Source organism: Nuphar pumila, chromosome 5 (genome assembly GCF_984573655.1).
Source record: "Nuphar pumila chromosome 5, dmNupPumi1.hap1.1, whole genome shotgun sequence".
NCBI lineage: Eukaryota > Viridiplantae > Streptophyta > Magnoliopsida > Nymphaeales > Nymphaeaceae > Nuphar > Nuphar pumila.
In genome coordinates, this window is record NC_143253.1 from 27946796 (window position 1) to 27971824 (window position 25029).

At 37.1% G+C, this 25029-nt stretch overlaps 1 protein-coding gene across 1 annotated transcript in view; it reads right to left on the reverse strand.

The window, feature by feature from the left end:
* Positions 1-25029, reverse strand: part of LOC149837233 (protein TRANSPARENT TESTA 9-like) — a 156600-nt gene that overhangs the window by 79481 nt on the left and 52090 nt on the right. The window contains exons 13-14 of the mRNA XM_090005904.1: positions 23504-23614; positions 15419-15484 (exon numbers count right to left, since the gene is read on the reverse strand). Of these exons, the coding sequence (XP_089862030.1) occupies positions 15419-15484; positions 23504-23614 (177 nt within the window). The remainder of the gene's footprint in view (positions 1-15418; positions 15485-23503; positions 23615-25029) is intronic.

Consider the following 25029-nt stretch of genomic DNA (forward strand, 5'->3'; position numbering starts at 1 on the left):
CGAAAGCGATAAACAGGGAGTTGAAACAATCAAAACACTTCTTAAATCTCATTTTGAAATGACTGATTTGGGCTTGTTGAGATATTTTTTAGGCATTGAAGTTGCTTATTCTCCTAGAGGATATTTATTATCTCAGACTAAATTTGCTTTTGATATTGTTTTCAGGTCTGGTATTACTGATGATAAGAAAGTTGACACTCCAGAAGTTGTTAATGTTAAAATGAAGATGGATGATGGAGAACTTCTTGCAGACCCTACTCCTTACAGACAGCTTGTCGGGGCACTTTCCTATCTATCCATTATCAGACCAGATATAGCACATGTTGTTTACACAGCAAGTCAATTTCAACATGCTCCTACTTCTGTTCATATGAGAGCAGTCATGCGTATTATCAGATACATCAAGTCCTCTCTTTCACGAGGACTTTTCTTATCTTCCTCCTCTCTTGATTTAATTGCATATACTGATGCTGATTGGGGAGGTGATCCCAATAACACACACTCAACCACTAGCTTTTGTGTCTTTTTAGGGGAATCATTGATCTCGTGGAGGTGTAAAAAGCAACAGAAGGTATCTCTCTCATCCACCGAAGTTGAACCCAATAACAGACACTCAACCACGACCATGGAAGTAATTTGGCTCCGACGACTGTTTGCTGACATGGGAGCTGAAGCAACAAAGGCTTCACAAATGTGTTGTGACAACAAAAGTGCGATCTACATTGTCAGTAACAGAACATTCCACAAACGCAACAAACACATCGAAATGGATTATCACTACGTCGGAGAGGAATATCTACACGGAATAATTGATCTGCCATATATCACTTCAGAATATCAGTTAGCAGACTTCTTTACAAAGCCTCTCGCTGCTCCCCGATTTCACTTTCTCTTAGACAAACTTTCGCTCATTGTACCGTAAGTTTGAGGGGGAGTGTTAAAATGTAAAACTGTACATATATATAATAATAATAATATTATTATATATATATAAATACATTTTTCATTTCTTTCTTTTCTGTAAATTTTTTCCTTTATTTTTTATTTTTTGTCTTTATGTTATCTAGTTCAGTTTGAACTAGAATGACTGTTGCTAGTCAAGTCTTGTCCAGACTTGACTAGCAATAGAGTTGTTGGACTGTGTTCAACAACATTATTGAGTCCTCTTTCAGCTGTGTATATAAAGGGGTGCAGCCGCTCTTTTATTTTATTCCAATGCTTCTTAAGCAATTGGTTTTTCATATCAATAAAGAATACATTTTTATTTTTATTTTGTTTCCAGTTATACCCTTTTTAAGGGTTATGCTTTAGTGTCATTCTTGACACTTGCCCTTGTGAATCTAAGCTCGTGTTTCGAAGATCCCCATTTCATTTCAGTTGCCAGATGGCTGTGGTGAATATATCAATTTGTCCCCAATGGTTCCTTTTAGATATCTAAGGATCCTCTTAACCACTTTCATATGTCCAGTACGTGGTGCATGCATAAACTGAGACACTTGATTGATTGAATAAACAATATCAGGACGAGTGAATGTGAGATACTGTAACATCCCTGTTAGACTGCGATATCTGGTGGGGTCCTCATACAGGTCTCCATCATGAATGCTAAGTTTTTGGTGAAGCACACTTGGAGTTCCTACAGGCTTGCAGTCTTTCATACCTGCCTTACTGAGAACATCTATTGTATACTTGTGTTGAGTGAGAGTCAAACCATAAGCCTGGCTGTCAACTTCTACACCAAGAAAGTAACGCAAGACACCAAGATCTTTCATTTTGAACCTCTAGCCTAGCAAGTTTTTTACTTCTTTGATGTGAGCTTCAGAGTTTCCTGTGATGACAATATTGTCAACATAGATTAACAGTAGGGTGGTCACATTCTGACTTCTAAAAATGAATAATGAGTGGTCCAGTAGAAAACGTGAAAATCCATGCTTTTGAATCTCAAGCGAGAAGCTGTCAAACCAAGAACAAGATGCTTGTTTTAGATCATAAATAGTTCTCTTTAGCCTACACACATGGGTATTACAGTTTTGTTCTTGATATCTAGGAGGTTGTTCCATATAGACTTCCTCCTTCAAATCCCCATACAGAAACACATTTTTTACATCAAGTTGACTCAGCTTCCATCCATGTTCAACAGCCAGGGAAAGAATGATTCGAATCATTCCCATTCTCACCACCGGGCTGAAGGTCTCATCATAATCTTGCCCTGCTTCTTGGGTGAACCCTTTTGCCACCAGTTTTGCCTTGTATCATTCAATGGTTCCATCTGGTTTATACTTTATTTTGTAGACCCATTTGCATCCGACAACATTTTTGTCAGGTGGTCTGAGAACAATTTTCCAGGTTCCACATTCATGTAAAGATTGTATTTCAGCATTCATGGCTTCTACGTATTTGGTAGAAGTAGCTGCCTGACAATACATAATAGGTTCATCTTCCTTATTGAGGGCTGTTAAAAACAATTGAAAATCCAAGGAAAAGTTGTTGTAGCTCACCCACCTATCAATAGGATGTCGTATGCAATTTGATCTCCTAACTTCAAGGGTATGAGAGGGAGTAGGGTCGGTTGCTGAGACGGGATTTAGATGACTTGATGTTCTCGTTCTCTATCTAGAATAGGAAATGCCCTTGTATCTGCCTGGTACGGATGATGATACTTCTTCCTCATTCTGTGATCTCGATGTCCCAGTGGTTTCAAACATTGTGATCAAAATTTTGCTCATCAAAGACAACATTCATTGAGATTCTGATGCGCCTGTTGGTTAGATCATAACACCTATATCCTTTGTAGTCGTCTGCGTATCCCACAAATATACACTTTTGAGCCTTGTCCTGAAATTTATTTCTCAAGGACCGATCAATGTGCACATAACAAACATATCCAAAGGCACGCAAATCATGATAATTAGGATGAGCTCCAAAAAGACAGTAATAAGGAGACTTATTTTCCAGAACAACCATAGGCAGTCTATTTATCACATGTACGGCAGAATGAAAAGCTTTTGTCAACAGATTGATGGGAAGATTACTATCATGAAGCATACTCATGGCACTTTCAACGATATGCCTATGTTTTCGCTCAACAATCTCATTTTATTGAGGGGTGTGTGGACAAAACACCCTTCTTCCTATCCCATTATTTTGAAGAAAAGAAATAAAGTCACTAGATCTGAACTCCCCACCTTCATCACATTGGAAAAATTGGATAGACTCAGAGAATTGATTTTTTTACTAAGGAAAGAAAATTTCGAAACAAAAGGAAAACTTTCGACTTATTTTTTATGAAATATATCCTGGTGTATCGAGAATAGCTATCAACAAAGATTAAGTAGTATCTACTTCCAGATCCAGAGGCAACTGGGGTGGGTCCCCATACATCAGAACAAATTATCTCAAAAGGTTTTGAAGCTCTCTTATTAATGGAATGAAAAGGCAATACATGACTTTTGCATAAAAGACAACTGAAACACTTTTGACTTTTCTCATCCCCATTGAGACTTTCTTTTGGGATGAGATTATTCGAGACAAGTTTCTCAATAAAATGACTCCCACAATGTCTTAATCGACTATGCCATAAGAAAGGCTTATTACATTCAGAAATACTAAAAACATTTGCAGAAGAGGAAGAACACGACTCTAATGAAGACTTCGAATCCAGATGAGCAGGGCAGACGGAATGACATGGAGCTTCTTCAAAGACATACATATTGCCTCGTCTCTTTCCTTCAGTGAATGTTTCTCTCGTGTGAAGGTCCTTGACCTGCACAAAGAAGGGAGTGAATTCAACTGAAGCATGATTATCATCACTAAGTTTGAAAACAGAGAGACAATATTTTTCTTGATGTTGGGAGCATGAAGAACATCAGAAAGTTCAAGGGTGGAATGTGACATGGGAATGACAGTTTTTCCAACATGAGAAACAGGATGGTGGGATCCATCGCCAGTGACAATTTTGCTTTTGCCAAAATAAGGAATAGGGTTGGAAAGTTTACCTGCATCACCAGTCACGTGAGTTGCTGCCCCTGAGTCAACAAACCAAGTGCCTTGATCATTCTGCTTCAATTTCAATTCTGACAAGGCGGATATCAACAGATCTTTAATCTCTCCACTGTCTCTGATATTGGTGAAATTTCTTTTGGGTTCTGTTTGTGAAGCCTTTCCTTTATTTTCTGGATTGTGCCAACAATTCGCCTTGATATGCCCCCTTTTGTTACAAAGGAAGCAAGTGGGGATGGATCTTTGTCCCTGTGCTTGAGTCATCATGTTCGGAGTGGGGAGCAAACCACGTCCTCCGTGTCCACTTCGCCCTTGCACCCCTCGTCCTCTTCCTCGACCGTAAGTCACCCCTGTGGCAAAAATTTCTTGGGAATTTGTATGAACATGAGTTTCTTCAGAAAAACCCTTCAGAGTCATTTCGTACTGAATTCATTTAGCTCGTAACTCATCAAAGGTAAGAAGGGCAGGTAGACACAATAGTGAAGTAACGATCATATGGTAGTCAGATCCCAATCCACTCAGAGTTTGTTGCACCATATCACTGTCACTTACCGCACATCCTATAACTGCAAGCTGGTCTGTGATAGTCTTCATCTTGTTCAGATATTCCATGATGGTCATGGAATCTTTTTTTAGCAACTGAAATTCCCTCTTGAGAAAAACCATCATCGCCTGTGAAACCTGTGAATACGTCTAAACCAATCTCTCCCAGAGTTGCAGGGTTGTACAATGGTCGGGAACCGCAGCAAGGACCTCTTGGGACAGGGTAGAAGTGATATATGCAACTACTGACTGATCTTTCATTTCCCAGTTGAGATACTCCACATTTTTAACATACACAATTTAACTTACCCCTTTGTCATCTTTCTCTTCTCTCATAACAAACTCTAGTGGTACTGGAGTGGTTTCATCCAGGTGGCCTAAGAGTCCTTGGCTCCTTATAAAAGGGATGATTTGTCTCTTCCAGATCAAGAAGTTTGAGGTGTTTAGCTTTTCGAAAACAAGTTGATTCAGAAAACTCAAAGAAATGCTCGATTGACAGGAATGAGAATCCATGAAGAGAAAGAAGGGAGGAGAAATTTAACAATAATAATCACGAAGTGAAATGCTCAATTTGTTGCCGAGAAGGGTACTGGTCACCTTTTTTTTTTTGCTCGGCCGTCACTTTTCAAGAGACTGACGATCTGAGTCTGTCATATCCAAAAAAAAAAATTCTTTCCTCCTTTTATAAGGCTTATGTTTGAAGCAATAAAAATTTGAACAAATAGCAGATAAAACACAGGTAAAATAACATGAACAGTCAATTGTTTTCTGAATACCAAATGAGACAGCGAGAATAGAAAGACAAAATGGAGATGGAGACGCTGGTTAGGAATGAATTGATACTTCAATCAAAGAAAAGGAACACGCAGAAGGGAAAATGCCTCAGATCTGCTGCAAAGATGCGATCAGATCTGGATATATCAGATGAAGAAGGAGGAGAACTGAATATTGGAGAATATTTCCAAGTACAAACGATCAGACCAAAACAGATCGACTTTAGGGACTCACGTGAAACCTGAGTCCACCAGAAAATCAGGGAGAGAAACGAGGGATGAGGGAACTGATCCTTTTGGATGTTTCAAAGTTTCACGTTACCGTGATGAAATTAGGGATTTCACGTGAAACGTGAATCCGCAAAGAGGAGATAAAGGAGAGAAACACGATTCGTGTTACCGTGATGAAATTAGGGATTTCATGTGAAGCGTGAATCCACAGAGAGGAGAAAAACACGAGAAATGAAGAACACGAGAGAGATAAAACCTCAAACCTCTAGTTCTGGTTGAACCCTTCTTTGAAGCCCCTTCGATCCTGGATCTCGGCTCTGATACCATGAAAGTTCGAGAGGAACCTGTGAAATGAGAAAAGAGGAGAAAGAAATAGAAGAACAGAGGGTGCGGCTGTCACGATTTCAATCAATGAAATTGTGACCTAAACATTGTATTAATAAGTTTAAATGAACACTATGGGTCCGGGTCTGGTGTAATGTCCAGACCCGAAAGACCCAAAAGAAATAAAACATACAATGGACCATACTTAAGACTCGGGTCCTAATATTCAGACTGTACGTACAATGGACCCGAGTCTTAATATCCAAAATATATCCATAATACACTTTTTCAGGGGGGTCTAGAAGTACTATTTTATCTCTTGACGACTTCAGTTTGTTGGTTTTCTAAGCTAGAGTACCATTCTAAGGCATTTGGTAGATTATCATTGTAGCGTCTTCTATACGAAGAATCACCTTTACATTGAGGCAATAATTTAAGCAAAAAAGAATACTTAGTCTTTCTCAGGCACACTTTGAAAAAACTTTCATTTTCTAGAAAGTGAACATTCTTGGATATATATAGTTTGTTATTTTTTAAATCAAAACATCTAAACCCTTTTTGAGTTTTTCCATATCCAAAAAAAGCACACGGTATGGCTCTGGGAGAGAATTTCTCATTTTTGTCAGTGATAACAAAACATTTGCATTCAAAAGGTTCTAATCTTAAATAATTAGGAAAAACTTTGAAAAGTTTTTCATAAGGAGAGATGTTTTGAAGCTTAGATGACAGGAGTCGGTTGATGAGGTATACAACCGTTAAATATACTTCAACCCAAAAAAGTTTTGAAACATCTTTTGCAATTAAAAGAGTTCTAGTAGTTTCAATTATGTGCCTATGTTTTCTCTCAGCTAGTCTCTTTTGTTGAGGAGTATTAGCACATGATCTTTGATGAATAATTCCATTATTTTCAAAATAAGTTTTAAAATCATTTGACATAAATTTTCTCCACGAAGCGGAAGATAGAAATTTTGGTCTGAAATTGGTTTTTGATAAAGTTATGGTATTTTTTAAAGTTCTCAAAAACCTCATTTTTGTATATAAGAAAGTATATCCATGAGTATTTTGCATGGTTATCGACAAATATAACATAATAAGAAAAACCACTTTTAGATAAAATGGTAGAAGGTTCTCATACATCCGAGTACACTAATTCAAATGGTTTAGAAGAAAATAAGGTTCTTTTTGGAAATGAGAGAGCCTTCATTTTGCCAACAATAAAATCCTGACAATAAAATATTTCATTACAAAATTTGCTTAAATGGGGTACGTGAGATAATTTTGACCAACTAGGATGTCCCAATCTTTGGTGCCATAAAGCTAAATTTACATTTTAAACATTATAACAAAAATTGCTTTTTGTGATTACAAAAAAGCCTATAAAGAGTGGGAAGTAGGTCATGCCAAGGTTCTTTCTCTCTTTATGAGTAGTATGCATGGGGGGCCTTGCTCCAATATTCTTAAATTTGAAAGAGTCGATGAGATTTGAGAATATGTTAGACAAACATATACCCAAAAAGATGTGACACACAAATGGGATCTCAAAGATAAGGTACATAATTGCAAACAAGGTGACAAGACCTTGAGGGAATACTATAGTACCCTCAAGAGGCTTTGGGATCAATTGGCTAAACTTGAGCCTACATGAGAGACTCTAAAAGATACTCAAGAATGGAAGGAATACAAGCATAAGAAACAATTGTTTCAATTTTTTAGAGAACTTAGACCCGAATTTGAACAAGTTCGGGTCAATATTATTCATAGGGAAACTCCTCTTCCCTCACATGAAGTCTTGGATCAGAAAGTATGCAGAAAGGTATAACAAGAATGCTTAATGCAATCACATGGTCTAATGAATAGACAAACACAAACCCACAATGGGGAATATAGAAATAGTCCACTAAGGGACAATATAAGAAGCCTTCAAAGAGGCAACACATAAAAAATATGAACTTTATTGAATGAGGGCTTGAAAAGCCATATGTTACAAGAGGGAGAGCCCTCTATTTATAGAGGATGAAAGACAAAAAAGAAGAGGGACCACATGGGGCTCCCTTCTAGTCGTTAGGAGCCCCAACGGTCATATTAATGACCGTTGGGGCCCCAACGACTAGATGGGTGGGGCCCCATGCAGTCCTTTCACATGATGTAATAAAAAGTAAAAAGAATAAAAAAGAAATAAAAGAAAATCCTAAAAATAAAAAAGGTGCAGGGAAATTACCAAAATACCCCTATCGGGTTTTTAGATGTACAATAAAGAAAAGAGAGTTCTTGATGAAGCATATATATATAAGTATATGTATATATATATATTTTAACAGTATGCATGAAGGAGACAAGACTTAAATCTATCTCGAAATCTAAGGAGACAAAGCATAATGTGTTGGTTGTCTCAAGATCGGGTGCCAATACAAATGTTTATAAACCACTCAATTTTTCAAAGCCTTACAATAAAAAGCCTAGATATGATGGCAACTGTTGAGAATAGGTGGTTTTAAGTTTAAGCCTTATTAAATTAGAGGTTATTTGAAACTTTATTAAATAATGGACTTAGATGTAATTTCTTCTTTTTGGCTTATCTCTATTTAACATAGAGAGTAGCTGCCCTAATCGAATATGTAGTTTACTTTCTGTGCAGCCGTCTCTCTCTCTCTCTCTCTCTCTCTCTCTCTCTCTCTCTCTCTCTCTCTCTCTCTCTACCCAAGGTTCGGTGCTTCTCATCCATCCTTCAACATGGTATCAGAGCAGTCGATCGTGGGAGCGTGATCGATCGTGAACAATCTACGGTCGATCTACACCTTCGAAAAAAAAATTATATATTCAAATTAGGTCAGTTTTCTTTTAAGATGTGTCATCAGATCTAAGGGAGCATCGTGGGAGTGTGGCTTCAGATCTGGCAGTCGTAACCCTTGAGCCATGCCGTGATTTTTGGGTTTGGCAGCTTATAACAGATTGTATGTGCTACTGCCGTGATTTTGTATCGTGTCCCTTGAAGAAATGATCTTCCTTCTTCATCTGTCGTGATTTCAGCATCTACCGTGATTTCTGTTGGGTCGTGAATTTTTTTTCTCATGTTGTCGTGAGTTACAACATCTATCTATATGATTTCAGCAGCAACTCTCATGATTTACATCTGTCGTAAGTTCAGCTTTTGTCGTGATTTCAGCACCTGTCGTGATTACCTGCTGTGTCGTGATTTTTTTTGTCGTGATTTTTTTTTAAAGCTAAGTTAGGCAAATCCTCACCAGTTTTTATTCAACGTACCACTGAGTTTTGAACCTGCTATGTATCACCACAAGGAGACTACATTGACAGCTCCTACCAACCATGTTGTCGTGATTTTTTTTGTGAAAGAAACATGTTAGTTTCGGTTGTGCTCATGTCGTGGAAGCAGCAAACGTGAGTCTCTGCTGTGTTGAAATCAGGTCTGATTGTAATTCCCTGTGTCGTTTGTGGGTGTCGAAAACAAAAAGGGGCAGTTGTTGATCTGTGTGTCGTGGTGAAGATCAAACTCAGTTGTTGATCTACATATTGGGTGCCGAAAAAAAAAAGGGGGAGAAAGAATCAGATCTGACTGATTTCAGATCTGATTATTTAGTGGATCGTGGGAGTAGTCTTGAACTATGCTATTGCTATTGTACATTCTTGGGAACGTGTGAAGGCAAAGCTCGTGAAAGGTTGATCGCGTGAAGGTGATTTCTGGATTTCCTTTTGGGCAGATCGTCTCTAGAAGATCGAATCTACAAGTCGTGATGAATCCATGGGTTCCTGATCTGGTGAGTGATATGGATGTTGCGCAGACGTCGTGAAGCAGAGTAACAGTTTTTTTTGTGGACCTGCATAGTGTGGAGTTTTTTTTTTTGTCGTGGTGGAGACAAATTAGTGTCATCAATCTGAGGACCTGTTCGTTTTTTAACTCATTCTTTTCTTTATGGCTCAAGTGGTTAAATCAGATGCGGATTGCTCCAATGATTATATAACTCTTAGCCGGGCTAAATATAACAAGCTTCTTGCTTTATGCTCATCCTCTTCGAAGTCTTCTGTTGCTAAGGTTGCGTGCTTGGCAGGTGATGGCCTATCTGGCCAAGGTGGTAAGTAGATCATTGATTCTGGAGCATCCAGACACTTGTGCGGAAATTCGAGTAACTTTTTAAGTTTAAATCCTGTAACCGATCAAAAAGGGGTAGTCCTTGCTGATGGCAGTTCTTCCCCAATTATAGGGCAGGGAAACATGTCTATTTCCCCTACCCTTCAACTGTCAAATGTTCTTCATGCTCCTTCTTTTCCACAGAATCTATTATCTGTCAGTAGAATGACAAAAGAGCTGAATTGTAGGGTAATTTTTTATCCTATGGGTTGCACTTTTCAGGACTTACTTACGGGGAAGAGGATCGGTGGCGGCTATGAGGAAGGTGGTGTGTATTATCTACATCAACCAGTGGGTTCTATCTATTCTGTTGTTACGTCTTCCTCGAGTACTTTGTTATGGCATCATCGTTTGGGTCATCTTCCAGTTTCAAAACTTCGTCGAGTCATTCCTCATATACCTCCCTCAGTTTCTTTTCAATGCGAAACATGTCAATTGGGAAAACATTGCCGAAGCTCTTTTCCCTCTAGTCAAAGTCCATCAAGTCAAAGATTGTTTGATCTTCATCATGTCGATGTATGGGGTCCGAGTAGGATTCCTAGTAGGTCTCAGTGTCGTTATTATTTGGTCATTGTTGATGACTTCTCAAGGTTATCATGAGTGTTCTTGTTGAAAGATCGGTCTCAAGGCCCTGTCATTCTTAAATCTTTGATTGTTGAAATAAAAACTCAATTTGACATGTGTTTTAGAATTGTTCGCACTGATAATGCTCTTGAGTTCAAATCCAAAGACTTGCCTCAATTCTATTCTGATAAAGGGATTAAACCTCAATTTATATGTCCTCATACATCCCAACAAAATGGTGTGGCTGAGAGGAAACATAGACAAATTCTCAATGTTGCTCGGTGCCTAATGATTCAATCCAATATGCCTGCATCATACTGGGGAGATGCAGTTTTGACTGCTGGTTTTCTTATAAACCGCATGCCTTCAAGTTCTGTAGAAGAACAAATCCCAATCCAAATTCTCTATCCTGAGGTTCCTCTTTTTCCTATCCCCCCTAAAGTTTTTGGATGTGTGTGCTTTGTGCATAAGTTGGGTCCTGATCGAGATAAACTTGCTCCACAGTCTATTAAATGTGTTTTCCTTGGGTATCCTAAGAATCAAAAAGGATATCGTTGCTATGACCCTATATCCCATAAAGAGTATGTCAGTGTGGATGTTACCTTCTTTGAGTCTACTCCATATTTCTCGAGTACTACTCTAAGGTTACATGAGAGTCAAGGTGATGTCTTTCCTTTGCCAATTCCTCATTTTCCTTTAGAGTCGTTCACTCCACAGCCTGTGGCTCCATCCTCTGGAGAGTCTCGATAAAGAAACCCTCCTATAGTGTATACTCACAGGTTACCACCTACCTCCATGCCTCCATTATCTCCTTCTCCTGAGGCAAGTATATCTGAGCATACTGAAGTTTTTGCTCTTGATAAGGATCTTCCTATTGCTCTGCGAAAAGGGAAAAGACAATGCACCCTTCATCCCATTTCTCAGTTTGTTTCTTAAGTTAATCTTGGGGCATCCATGAAGAATTTTATCTCGGCTTTGTCTGCCTCTTCTGTTCCGCTTCATCACAGTTAGGCTTTATTCGACCCCAAATGGATGCAGGCTATGCAGGATGAGATGGATGCCCTATGCTCTAGGGGCACTTGAGACTTGGTTGATCCTCCAACTGATGCAGATATTGTTGGTTGCAAATGGGTATATACCATTAAATATAACTCGGATGGGTCAATTGAACGGTACAAAGCCCGGTTGGTTGCAAAAGGCTATACTCAGACTTATGGTGTTGACTTTTTTGAAACTTTTTCCCCAGTCGCTCGTCTTGGAACTATTCGTCTTGTTCTCTCTGTTGCAGTGCACTATGGATGGCCCTTGTCTCAGTTGGATGTCAAGAATGCCTTTTTGTATGGAGATTTACATGAAACGGTCTATATGCAACAACCCCCAGGCTTTGAGGTTCAAGGGGAGTGTCAGAAAGTGTGCAAGTTGAAGAAGGCTATTTATGGCCTGAAGCAGAGTCCTCGGGCATGGTTTCAAAAATTATTTGAGGTAATGTCGGAGTTTGGATTTGTCAGGTCAGCCCTCAGACCACTCCTTGTTTATCAAGCAAACTAGTGCTGGGATTGTTGTTATGGTGGTATATGTCGATGACATCATATTAACAGGAAGTAGTGCCCAAGATATTTCCGCAACAAAGGATCATCTTCAGAAACACTTTGTTACTAAAGATCTTGGTTCCCTTCGATATTTTTTGGGTATTGAGGCTGCAAGAAACAAAGAGGGCTTAGTTTTGTCACAAAGAAAGTATGTGATGGACCTATTAAAAGAGACTGGAATGCTAGGAGCGAAGCCAACTAACATTCCTATGGATCCCAAAACTCATATGTTTGATGAGAAATCTGAATATGTGGATAGTACTAGTTTTAAATCCTTGGTGGGTAAGTTGTTATATGTGACCGTTACTAGACCTGACATTTCATTAGCCGTGAGTAAAATTAGTCAATTCATGGATAAACCTACCAAAGCTCACTGGGATGCAGCTATGATGGTTCTCAGGTACTTAAAATCATCTCCTGGTAAAGGACTGTTGTTTAAACAAAATCCTTCCTTGGACGTTGTTGCTTACACTGACGCAGATTATGCGGGGTCTATCGAAGATAGAAAATCAACAACTGGATTTTGTGTTTTTGTGGGAGGAAATCTTGTTACCTGGAGGAGTAAGAAACAAACTGTTGTAGCCAGCTCGAGTGCTGAATCAGAATACAGAGCTATGGCTCAGACCGCAGCTGAGATCATGTGGGTAAAATCAGTTTTGACCGAACTTCAGGTGAAAGTATCCCTACCTATGGTGATGGTGTGTGACAATAGGGTTGCTACATATATTGCCAACAACCCAGTTTTTCATGAAAGGACTAAACATATTGAAGTTGACTGTCACTATGTACGTGACTTGATTCAGATTGGTTATATTTGCACAGATCATGTATCTTCCGAAGATCAAGTTGTTGATGTCTTTACCAAGGCCCTTGCGAGGCTTAGTTTCTTCCATTGTTGTGACAAGCTGAGCATGATCGATATCTATGCTCCAGCTTGAGGGGGAGTGTTGAGAATAGGTGGTTTTAAGTTTAAGCCTTATTAAATTAGAGGTTATTTGAAATTTTATTAAATAATGGACTTAGATGTAATTTCTTCTTTTTGGCTTATCTCTATTTAACATAGAGAGTAGCTGCCCTAATCGAATATGTAGTTTACTTTTTGTGCAGCCGTCTCTCTCTCTCTCTCTCTCTCTCTCTCTCTACCCAAGGTTCGGTGCTTCTCATCCATCCTTCAACAGCAACAAAAAAAGAACTATTTTGACTTCTCATAATTGTGGAGAACCAGGTCATATTAGACCATTTTGGCCCAAGTTCAAAGAAAGAGGAGACGAAAATGTGGCATCCGTGGGAGCATCTCACGAAGAAAGAGGTGGAACCAATGAAGATTCTAAAACTATTGGAATCATGTTCTCTCAAATCATGGAGGCCCTTCATCCACTAATAAAAAAAAATTCTCTCTCCAGTGTCGCGGTTTCTACATCTTCGCCTCCTGATAAGGTTTTGTGGCTTTTGTATTCTGGTGCCTCATTTCATGACTTTACTTTCCGAATATTGCATAATTCAATACCAAAAAATGTTTTCACCGCCGATAGAGCCTCTCTTAGCATAAAAAGCATTGAAATTTTTGAAAACACTTGGAAATTCTCTATTCCAAAAGTTAGGCTTGTTCCAAAAATAAATTTAAATCTTTTGTCTGCTTCACAAATTACTGACCATAGATGTAGTGTCTCCTTCTCATCTAAAAAGTGTTTTGTGAAGGACCTCCGGTCTGAGAAGCAGATTTGGGAAAGCTATAGAGAAAGAGACATTTACTACATGGATTGTCTTCTTCTCTTTTCTTTTTCAATCCCCTTAAAGTTTTCTTTTTTGGATCCACCATCGGCTTTAATAACCAATTTTGTGAGAATTGATTGTGGTTTAATGGAGATCCATCAACAAAATGACACAAATCTTTATCCATGAGAATTCTTTTCACTGTCGCGGCACACATATGGTAGTTTTTTTCATCAAATTGGATAGGAACAACCGTTACAATTTCTTTATCGACCATAGTGGAGGAAAGAATAGAGATAAGAATGAGAAAAAGAGGAAGAGAAGAAAACAAGAAAAAGTGTTGAAGAAGTTTGATGGTGCGCTTCCCGAAGAACCGAACCAATGCTCCACCAATCCCACAAATCTTTTCTTCAAGCTTTTTCCCAAGAGTATCAAAGGCCCGGATATCATGAAATGAAACAATAAGTGCACAAATATGATGTCACAAAGTGGTTATAAAGGTGCACACACAAGAACACAAGCATCTAATGGGCAAAATACAAAGAGCCACTAAGGGCCAACACACAAACTCTCAAAAGAGAGCAAGAGCACAAGTAAATAATAAAAGATTTATTGCAATATGCTTTACAACAACCATAGATAATACAAGAGAGGGAGTGTCTTTATATAGGCACTCCCATGCATAAAGGGGCTGGCCCAACTAGCTGTTGGGGCCGGTCCAACAGCCAACAGCTAGTTGGACCAGCTCCCAATCAGTTGTCAGCTGCAGCTGCAGCTGTCAAAATCAAAAGAAAAATAAAAAACCAAAAAAACTGAAAATAGAAAACTCATCAGTCCCTAGTGGACTGACTCCTATTACAACATGAAATGACTGAAATACCCTTGATGGGTATTTCAGTTTACATACATAGTGAACTATATATATATACAAATGAATACAAATGGCATATACACAATACATTTTAACACCGGCGTAGGATACATGCTAGTAAAGCATCCATGTAATTTTACTACACAATGTTAGAACTAAGTATCATTGCAAAAAGTCCCATGATTACATAAAAGATCTTTAGATGGAAATACATTAAGCAAATTTCCATGTGCAACATTTTTTTGTTTTTGATCATGACAAATGTCTAAACATTTTTACATTTATAGCCATCTTATTGTACCTTTTATGTACTATTATTAGAGTAAGATGATTATATTCTCCTTTAGTTTATGCATCTGTCTATCATGCCAACATATACATGAAAAAAAAAACATGAAGTGAAAATATGATCATAAAGATGGAGGATATGATTGAAAGAACTAAACAATTTACTGAAAAGAAACTCATGACAAGCACAAACCAAATATATCGGTAAGTGACCATGTTACACTAAACAGGTTACAAGTTATTACTAGTAATAAATAATCTTGAGCATATTTCTACAAGTCTCTTTAGCTCATTATACAAGTATATTAATTTTTTTTTCGCACATGAAATGCGCAGCACTCATCCATGAGAAAAATTAATCAGACATACAAAAAAAAACCTGATACCGAAGCTTTTGAGAACTTGTCCCAGGGTCAATAGTTGAACATGATAAACCATATTCATCCTACAAAAATAACACAGTTTATTTGGGATCAATTCAAATAGAATAAATGAGCAGATGAAGCAAGCTGCAAAACAATCTAAGGTTGTTAGACTAGGTGTGTCAATCATATCAATCAATCTTCTTATATCTATATATTTTTCATTCTTTGCATTGTGTTGAAAACAAGTGCACTTATTTAGTTGGAATCTAAAGGGTTTTAAATTGGTACAATGAAAAAACGAATTCAACCTAGATGTATGTAGCACAAACAAATTTTTCTTCATATTGACTCAGATAGGAAGGAGCAAATTTTGATCCTATTACCTTCCGGAGCCTCATTGGATATAAACTTAAATGTAAAGCGACCAAATTAGATTTTATAGGTTTATCAAGCCTGACTGTTTTCTGATTTTTTTTGTCTCGCTAGCATTTGAAAACCCTAAATGGGGCTTAGATATCAACAATACAAGGACAAACCCATCTTCCCTCGTACATCGTGTTGACACTATTCGATGTGGACATGGACAAAAGGACACTTTAGGGTATGTTTGATGGTTTGTCCAGGATTGGACGAAATGAACAAAAAAGCTGGAACATAACACTGGTTTTGTTCATTCCTTAACAACTGTACCAAGTGCAACATTTGTTTGGACAGTACTCGGATGTTGTGTTCCAAATTCCATTGTTTGATGACGATGTGCAGACAAATGACATTATTCTGGTAAATAATGAAGAAACTCACGTAAAATTTCCAGAATTTTGTCGATTATTTCTTTCCTGGAATCCTCATTAGTTCTATATACTAAATCAAATAGATGATTAGCGAAATGAATAGGAATTCACTGAATTAACAACAGATCGCATGAAATGAATGGAAAATTGTAGGAACCACAGAATTTGTAAGAAACAAATTGAAAAATCGGAGTCTGAATGCCTTTACCTCATTGACGAAACTTAGAACTATGCCTAAACCTTTCTTTCTTCCTTTTCTAGCCCCTTCACAATACAAAAATTGATTTTTCTGATCAGTGGGGATGGTTTGTGCATAGGTGGTGGTGTGGTCGGTGGCAACGAGTGGCTGTGAAACAAGCGGGCAGGAGGCGGAGTGCAGGGACAAGCCGGCGGCGCTGCGGCTGAAGAGCGTGGTCATCTTCATCATCTTGGTGGCAGGAGCAGTGAGCTCCTCCCGACTGATGGCAACCTCTTCATCGCCGTGAAGGCTTTCACTACCGGCTTCATCCACATGTTCCCCAACGTCGATCAATCAATCCAACCCAACTCTCCCTTCCTCCCTTCTTCCTCTACTTATTATTCCCCTTCTCCTTTCCTTCTTTGCACATAAACAACGAAGAGAGAGGGGTTCTGGATGTCTGTGTAGCATGGCTGGTAGAGGAGGTGAATCGATGATGATGGTGGGCAATGCCGGCCTCGCCTCCGCCCTTCCGCCAGCCGCCGCTGCACAGGAGAGAGAGGGAGAGAGAGAGAAAGAGGCATCGACGGGCGTGGAGCGCCCGTCGATGCATTTTTTTTTAAATGTTCCCCTCATCCTGTTCTTTTCGTAACGGGGTGGAACAAAAATAACGAGGTAATGTGAACGCGGCGAACGGCGTTTCGTGCATCCGCCGCATCCCACGTTTGTTAAAAAAGGCATGAATATTAGCCTTTTTGTCCCATGCAACGGGTGGGACATGCGGGGCGCGTCATCAAACATACCCTTAATGCATAGGTGGGCTCAGTCAAAATCAATACCATGCAGAACCAATTTGCCCTGAACTTAGGATGAATCTTTCCTTCTTTAAACTAATTCTTTGTTCTAAGTTATACATTTTAAGTTTGATTTCAATTGGTAGGAAAAGGGAATGGTTATTTGTGTTTGTAAGATGTAATTTTCATGCTTTAGTTTTTCACTTTTTAATGCAAAATCATGTTTGTCAGTATTTTTTCATGCACATTAAGTGTTGCATATGGTACCATAAGTTTATCCAAAGCAATTCAATCTATTTCCAGAAAAAAGTTGGGCCAAGCCTGACCCGATATCTTATCGGGTCGGGCTCAGGCTTGGGTCCCATCCCGAGTCAGGCTCGTATTATCGATGTAAAAAGATTTGAAACAGAACCCTAAAGCACCACTATCAATGTAAAGTTTACATCATTTCAAATTATAAAGAAAAAGGTAAACGTGAGGGGATCAAAAAGTAAATATTCTAGCTGGCTTCAATAGACATGATGTAACATGACACATCACATCAGAAGAGTCTCTCTCTCTCAGCATCGACAGGGGGGTGCGGCCAGCGGCTGGTGGTTGCTAATAAGAGCAATGGTGAGGGTGGCAGCAATGGGTCTCTCTCTCTCTCTCTCTCTCTCTCTCTCTCTCTCTCTCTCTCTCTCTCTCTCTCTCTCTCTCTCTCTCTCTCTCTCCTCGAGCCTCGAGCCTGCCAAGCAAGTAGGGCTGGTAAACGAGTTGAACGCACCAAACAGGGCATGTTTGGGTTCGGCTCATTTACCAGTGGACTAAGCACATGACTCAGCTTGTGCTCGTGTTTAGCCAAGCACAGCTTGTGCTTGGCTCATCCTTGAATGAGACGAACTGAATAGGACATGTAAAAACATTCCATGTTATTTATACACAGAATATATATTTTTAACATATTACACTTAATATATATATATATATATATATATATATATATATTTTATATATTGCACTTAATAGTTCATATTTTATGTATATATTTTGTAAGCATCCTTTTCTTTGTATATATATTTTATGCATTCTTTTTATATATGACATTTAAAATATATATTATACAAAACAATATATATATATATATATATTTTATCTATACGAGCTCTCCCAAGTCGAGCCGAGCCGAATGTTAAAATATATGTACTCACATATATATATGTGTGTGTGTGTGTGTGTGTGTGTGTGTGTGAAATACCCGATAGGGGTATTTTTGTCATTTTACATAGTTATTTTAGAAACAACTATTTTCATTAAATAGGATAGTTTTATCTTTTTCCTTTTTTAATTTGCTTTTTTATCTAAGCATTGGGGGCCCCACATGTAGTCCTTGGACCCCCAACGGTCATAAATATGACCGTTGAGGGCTCCAACGACCATATGTGGGAGCCCCCAATGGCTCCCACTTCCCCTCCTTTTTTGTATAAATAGGGGGTCCCCCCCCCTCTTGTATTTCGTGGCTTTTCAAGCCCTCATTCAATAAAGTTCATATGTTTTATGTGTTGCCTCTTTGAAGGCTTCTTGTGTTGTCCCTTAGTGGACTATTTCTATATTCCCTATTGTGGGTTTGTGTTTGTCCATTCATTGGACCGTGTGAATGCATTAAGCATTCTTGTTATACCTTTCCGCATACTTTCTAACATGGTATCAGAGCAAGGTTGTGATCGTGTTGCTCTTTGGTGCATCGGGAAGCATGTCATTCAAGAAATTTTAAGAAAAATGGTGAAGTATTTATTTTTCTCTTTTTTCTTTCTTAAAGTTATTCGGTATGTATTCTTTTTTCCTTAAGTATCATGCATTATGAAGAAATATTTACTTCCTTGATCATTTATATGTATGTGTTTTCTTTATCGTTATGTTTTTATTAAAAAAAATTAAATAAAAAAGGGGTATTTTACACGTTTAGTGCTTGTGTTATTTGGTTCTTCATTGAACCTTTGCTTTTTCATATATCACATTACACTTTTTCGTATGTTTTTAAAAAAATTCAATGATAAATTCTTCAACCGGTGAACTTGTTTTTCGAAAAACTAGATATATTATTGCTCAAAACTTGCTTTAATGGGTCGTTAATCATGTTTTTCTTTCAAGCATAATTTGATGACAATCTCACTTGAACTTGTGTGTTTTTTAATTTATATTTTATGCTTAACTTTGTTTGTAAGCATTTCTTTCATATGAATGGTATGTCTTTAGAGAAAGTTAAGTTTAGATTAAAAATTTTGTGATATATGTAGTGTAAAGCTATTGATCGCATACTCTTCTACACTCTCATCATATTTGTTGTTTCGTGTTGAAGGTATGTGCTTATCCGCTAAAAAGTCTTATGTGTGGCTTCTTATAATATTGTGTGTTCCTCAAAAAAATTCTTGACATATATCATCTATGAAAAATTCCTTATTAAGTTTTAATTCCTTTAACAAGGCTTACCTAATGCGTCATTTCATATAAGCAATATTTGTTTGAAAAAGTTTTTTTTTCTTTATGATGCATGTTGAATTAAGATTAGTTTTTATTAAAAAGAGTAGTCTTGTATTATTATCATATGAAATATGATTATTTTTTCATCTTGATGCTCTTAAAGTTTCTTCAATTTGATTGTCTTCAAGTGTTTGTCTCATTGTAAAATTTATGGTTTTTATTAATGCTTGTTGAATTATGAGTTGGTTCTAACCTTTTAAGTCATGTTTTTGATAAACTTATGAGTTTTGAATTTCTCCTCCTCAACAAATATTTGATTTTCTAATCTTGTGCCTTAGTACATTTTTTGGTTGTGCGGTTTTAACAAGTTCGTAAACTTATTATCCTCTTGAGTGTGGGATTCTCCCACTTGAATGAAAAATATTATTCTTCTTGTATACTCTTTTTGAGTATTTTTGTTAAACCTTAGTGGCTCTTGTGAGTATCTTTTGTAGATACATTTGTTGTGAACTTTTGTGGTTCTTTTGAGAGTGGGTGTAAGCATCATTTGAAGTTCCAATTATGGACTTCATTTCTTTTCATGTTTTTTCACATGAGTTTTTCAAACTTCATAATCTTATCACCTTAATTAAGAATGCCTATATTGGCCTAAATTTTTGCTCATTCAAGATTATTGTCATTCGACATCTTGTATTGCATCTATTATCATTTGGTGTGTATATAATTGCACTATCATAGTTAAGACTTGATTTGACTCTTGGATTATTCCAGATCGGTTCTTACACATGACATTGCTTAATATTTCGTGTTGTGTTTGTTGCATAATAAGACTTTTTCGTATAAATGACTTCATTTTGAAGAATAGATTATGTTAAGCATGATCCTTGTTTATGTAAAATTGTTGTCATAAGGCATATTGTTGTGCATGTGATTGATTATATACCATTATTGGATCCTTGATTTGATCGTCTCTCTTTATAAATCATCTATTTGAAAAATGATTTTCACAAGTGTTTATTGCCTTCTTATGGCATTTATATTATCCATTACATTTATGTGTGACTTTGAGCACATTGTTTGTTGTTGTACTCTTGTTCTAGTCGTTGATACACTCACTTCAAGTATCATTATATGTAGACAAGAGGTCTCCATGTGTGTCTTTGGCCCTTTAGTGCATTATATTTATGTTTTTGTTCTAATCGCTTATACACTTGATTTGTGGGTTTTGGAGGTCTAATGAAGTGATTGTTTGTAATGGATGAACTATTATTGAGATTTGCAAAATTTCATATTTATGGGAATTTATATTTTGGTTTTGATTTGCATTTTATCATGTGAGATTTCATTTTAATTTGGTAATAATTTTTTGATCCTTACTACTTGTATTTGCCCTTGCATAGAAAAATATTTGTCGATAAAAGTTTATATCATTGATAATATATATGCATATTTGGAAATCACTTGATTTTACCTTTTTGGCATTTACACTATAATGGATGTATGTATTTTACACATTAAGGGCTTGTGGTGTTTGGCCTTTTAGTGGGCTTTTGTACTTTTCAAATATTTCATCCTTCAATGTGTGAGGTTTTCTATTTAAAATAACATTCATTCTTGACTCCAAGGTGGGTGTTTTGGTTTATTCAATCAAGTGTTATACTTGATTGGAGTGTGTTCTTACAAGTTCATACATGACAATTGTTGGCATTGATTTCTTTTCATTCTAAGGAGTGTGAAAAATTATTAAAATCATCTTTTGTTGATAAAATTAATCGCCTCTTCATTATTGATTTATGTGTATTAAACATGCTTTCTTTCGTGTGCCCTTGTGCACATCCCTTTGTGAGGAATTAATTCTTGAATGAACAATGTCTCTTTGAAGACATTTCTAATCCATGAAGCTTTTCTTAAAGCTTTTTAGTGTTGACTAAATAAGAAGATATATTTTTTATACTTTTGTACATATTGAACTCCTTTGTGAGTATTTTTTGTGCCTTTGTGCATATACCTTTCCTTAAGAATATAGTGAGTTTATCAAAGTGTGTTTGAGTTTAATCCTCTTAATGATATTTTTACATAGTGCTCGATTGAAATTCGTAGAATATCTTAAGCATCATTGTCTTGATGAATCATATGTTCATCTTGATCAATGTTATGGTTTTTTGGTTCATCTTGTTTGAAATATTCTACTTGATTGAAACGCAAAGATATTTTTTACTTGGAGCTCTTTGGTTTGTTCCACAGGATCTTGAAGATGAAATGGAAGAAGTACATATGATACATCATAGAAGGTGCTTGGGGAAAATCATTAAAGACAGGTGAAGGCTGACATTTGCAAAATTCCTTCATGTGTTATAAAGATGATGACTTCCATTAAAGACTCTTGAAGACTTAGAATCCTTTCTTTGTATCTTCAAACTTTTCGTCCTCCTCCTGTAAAGTTTGAGGGGGGTGTTAAAATATATGTACTCACACACACACACACACACATATATATATATATGTGTGTGTGTGTGTGTGTGTGTGAAATACCCGATAGAGGTATTTTGGTCATTTCACATAGTTGTTTTAGAAACAACTATTTTCATTAAATAGGATATTTTTATCTATTTAATTTTTATTTTTTTATTTGCTTCTTTATCTAAGCATTGGGGGTCCCACATGTAGTCGTTGGACCCCCAACAGTCATAAATGACCATATGTGGGAGCCCCTAATGGCTCCCACTTCCTCTCCTTTTTTTGTATAAATAGGGGGTTCCCCCCTCCTGTATTTCATGGCTTTTCAAGCCCTCATTCAATAAAGTTCATATTTTTTATGTGTTGCCTCTTTGAAGGCTTCTTGAGTTGTCCCTTAGTGCATTATTTCTATACTCCCAATTGTGGGCTTGTGTTTGTCCATTCATTGGACCGTGTGAATGCATTAAGCATTCTTGTTATACCTTTCTGCATACTTTCTAACACCGAACACCTTGTGTTTGGGCTAGACTCATCTTGCCAGCTATACGAACTGATCACGAACGAGTTTGTGACGATACGAACCGAGCCAAGTCACAAGCTTCTCACTTCATTTACCAACCCTACGGGCAGGTCATGGACAACAGCTAGAAAGTCTGAACCCATTAGTCTTGGGCTGGGCCTGACCCGATAATAATCGGTTCAGGCATTCGGCGGCTGTTCCGACCAAGCAAGCCCATCGACAGGCCAACCAGATTGTCACCCCTACACAAAATACTCCACAGAAAAAGTATGACTTCATCTACATCTCAAGATTTATCACCAGCAATTATTACATGAAAAAGGCACTCATCATATGTTTTATAGCTAACAACAGTTACAAAATACCTTACAAAGATATTCCTTCCATATTCCTTTATCAGGTAACAAAATCTACAAATCATCCCCTTAATGAGAATAAATTTTAAGTCTTCGTATATGTGATTATTCAGAATGTTTACATAACATGTATCAGCAACTAAGTCAGCCAGAAACCTCAAGTGCATTTGAAATAACGTTTCCAAAATCATACCAATGGTAATAATGAATGTTATAAAGCACTGGTTTCATGTATTTTGCATCATCCAGTTTTTCAGCAAAAAAAGTTATGGATGTGAAATTATCTCCAGTATGGTTTTCATAAAAAGATAGCTAAATGATTCGAAGTGTCTATCATTCTATAAGAACGCTATCTTTATAAGATTCATGATTTTTCAGTTCCTTTCCACTTAAATTATGTAAGTATCAAACAGAACACTTATCTATTTCCAACAAAGAAAGAAGCACATGTCCTCAACGCATATGAATAATAATTAAGTCCCCAAAAGACGGAAGTCAGCTAACAAAAAAAATACATCACCAGAAAATAGCAACATAAAATACCTTGAGTTTTTTCAGGTACATATCAAGCTCACTGCTGATGACATCCTTCATTGAATTAATTCCCGATGAAAATAGCTGGTCTTCGCCAGAAGCTTCACCCACCAACGCTTGCTAGGGTTGCACAATTATGATTTTATAATAAATATGCACTTCATGGAAGAACAAAATCTTTGTTTACAAGGATCACCATTTTTATCAGGGAATCTTGCGCTAAGCAGCATATCAAGCAAGACAAAATATTCATGTACAAGGATTAACCATTTCAGCAGGAACCTTGCACTGATACAAACTTGCAGATAATAATATACAACAGAAAGCCTACTAAAATGGATCAATACTGCAGATTGCTTTTCTTTTTTGTCTTAGCATTAAATGGAATCAGAAAACTTGGACTAATACCAAAAGGACGTAAATTATTATTAATTAAGCAGCATAATCAAAGGGATTGAAAAAAAGAGACTGGTAGAACCAAAATGCAAGAGTTACCAAAAGTAATTCACTTGCTATCCAAATTCCACCAGCACAGCAATTAACAACAAGGAGTTGCAGAGCTGTTCTTTGGTCATGTTTGGGTGCACTTCAGACTCCCGATCCCATCATTTCCAATTGTGATTTGAGGGTTTTAGTACGTTTCTGGGCTTGACCATGGGGCATGACAAACACCCAGCTAAAGAGGAGCACAGTCATTTTACCCGGAGACCGACAGCCAGAATGAAGTGGTGAATCATATGGTAGTACACCTATGCTAAATATTGTTGTATATACATTTATATATGTATATATACTACATAGTATGTACATACTATTCATGTATATACGTATAGTATATATATAATATATAATATGTAAAATAATAATGTATTTTTTGGTTTTTTATTTTGCTTTTTCTTTTTTTATTATTTAATGTAATATGGCTGTTGAACTAGCTGTTAGGAGTGTCTAACGGCTCATTTTTTTGCTTTTTCTTTTTTTATTATTTAATGTAATATGGTTGTTGAACTAGCCGTTAGGAGTGCCTAACGGCTAGTTGGACTAGCCGTTAGACACTTCTAACGGCTAGTTCTAGCCTCTTGTGTCTATTTAAATGGGATTCAATCCTCACTGTAAGGCATGCTTTTTGTGAGCAATATTGTTAATAAAAACATATTTTTTATCTGTGTGTTCTCCCTCTTTCAAACCTTATTTGCCTTGGTGCATTTGTGTTGTCCATAGTGGCATGTGCTATTGGCTTATTGTCTCTTTATGTTACTTTATTGGCATTCAATTACATGGTATTAGATCCACGTGCTCTTAAATCTTGGAGAAAGTCTTGCTTGTAGGCTCATGAAATCATGGAATCTGATATCTGAGGTAATCAAACTCCCCTGACCCAACAACCCATGTGATGCACTTTACAATTTATAAGCAAATAATTTAGCAAAGAGATGAAACCCTGGAGTTTGTATAGGACTTATGCCCCATGTGATATGGCAATTTCTTCTCTGTGCAAAGCAAGGTCTGACAAGCACCTGGTTATAAGATGCCAT